The 1,015-nt window shown below is 34.6% G+C and overlaps 1 protein-coding gene across 1 annotated transcript in view; it reads left to right on the top strand.

The window, feature by feature from the left end:
• Positions 1–1,015, top strand: part of LOC119582293 — an 18,006-nt gene that overhangs the window by 7,850 nt on the left and 9,141 nt on the right. Inside the window, exons 5-6 of the mRNA XM_037930509.1 lie at positions 279–421; positions 906–1,013. Coding sequence (XP_037786437.1) covers positions 279–421; positions 906–1,013 — 251 coding nt within the window. The remainder of the gene's footprint in view (positions 1–278; positions 422–905; positions 1,014–1,015) is intronic.

The raw sequence follows: 1,015 nt of genomic DNA, 5'->3' as shown, positions 1-1,015 counted from the left end.
TTTCATTGAAAGAATGATGGAAATTAGCACACAATCCAAGTATATATTTGTGTGCCTTAATGTTCTTGTGTGGTGAGAGTAAAAATTCTTTCAGTTTTCTTTTCCAATTTTATTTAATTGTAAACTGATGTCTTTACTATCATTAGATCCTTTTTTTTCACTTATGCACATATTCTTTTTAGGCCCCTAGGGCATGTAGACCTGAAGCTTCAACCAATTTTCTTCACCGTACTGAAAGTGCAGTAACATTAATTTCTTATCGCCATTGTGTCTTACAGAGACAGCCAGAACAGAGAGGAATTTAAGGCAACAGTTGAGGGCATTGCACCTCTCGAGATCAGCCCATCTACCCCAGTGACAATCATTGTGCACGGATATACTGAGTCTTCTTTCAGGTCATGGGTTATTGACCTTACTAATGGTAATTTTTTTTCTCCCTCTATTCTTTTTTCTTTATAAATACCTCCATCTTCCTTCATGCTTTCTATTTCATTCTTGGATTCCCAGCAAATTATGAGAATATTACAAGAGCAGACTTACAGGTTGGCACTCAACATCTAAAATTACAGTAATAGTAAAGACAAGATTGAAAATAACCTCTCATTGATTTCTAAACCTTAATGTAATACCTAAGGAGTAAATTTTAAAAATGTACTTTTCTTTAGGCATTGAAATATTGAAATTGCATTTTTGTCACCTCAGCATCCTTTGTCCTGCTCAAACCTAGAGTGCTTGTATACTCTCCATGCACTATCCAATGTGATTTATTATCAGGTAAATCCGTATGAACATTTGTATTTTACATTTTCTTTTTACTTTTCAAGAAATGCAACTTCAATGAAACCATTTTAATTTTTTTGCAGTTTATTAAATGAAGGAGGATCTAATTGTTTGTTTTTTGGCAGCTCTCTTAACTTTCGAGCCAAGGGGTGTTGTGATTCTAGTAGACTACTGGGATTTGACAACTTTATCCCGTCCGTACATGGCAGAGAATGTGAGACTTATTGCAAATCAG

This window comes from Penaeus monodon, chromosome 15 (assembly GCF_015228065.2).
Source record: "Penaeus monodon isolate SGIC_2016 chromosome 15, NSTDA_Pmon_1, whole genome shotgun sequence".
NCBI classification, from domain to species: Eukaryota; Metazoa; Arthropoda; class Malacostraca; order Decapoda; family Penaeidae; genus Penaeus; species Penaeus monodon.
The sequence above is the reverse complement of the archived record's forward strand: the minus strand, read 5'-3'. Positions and strand labels throughout refer to the sequence as shown.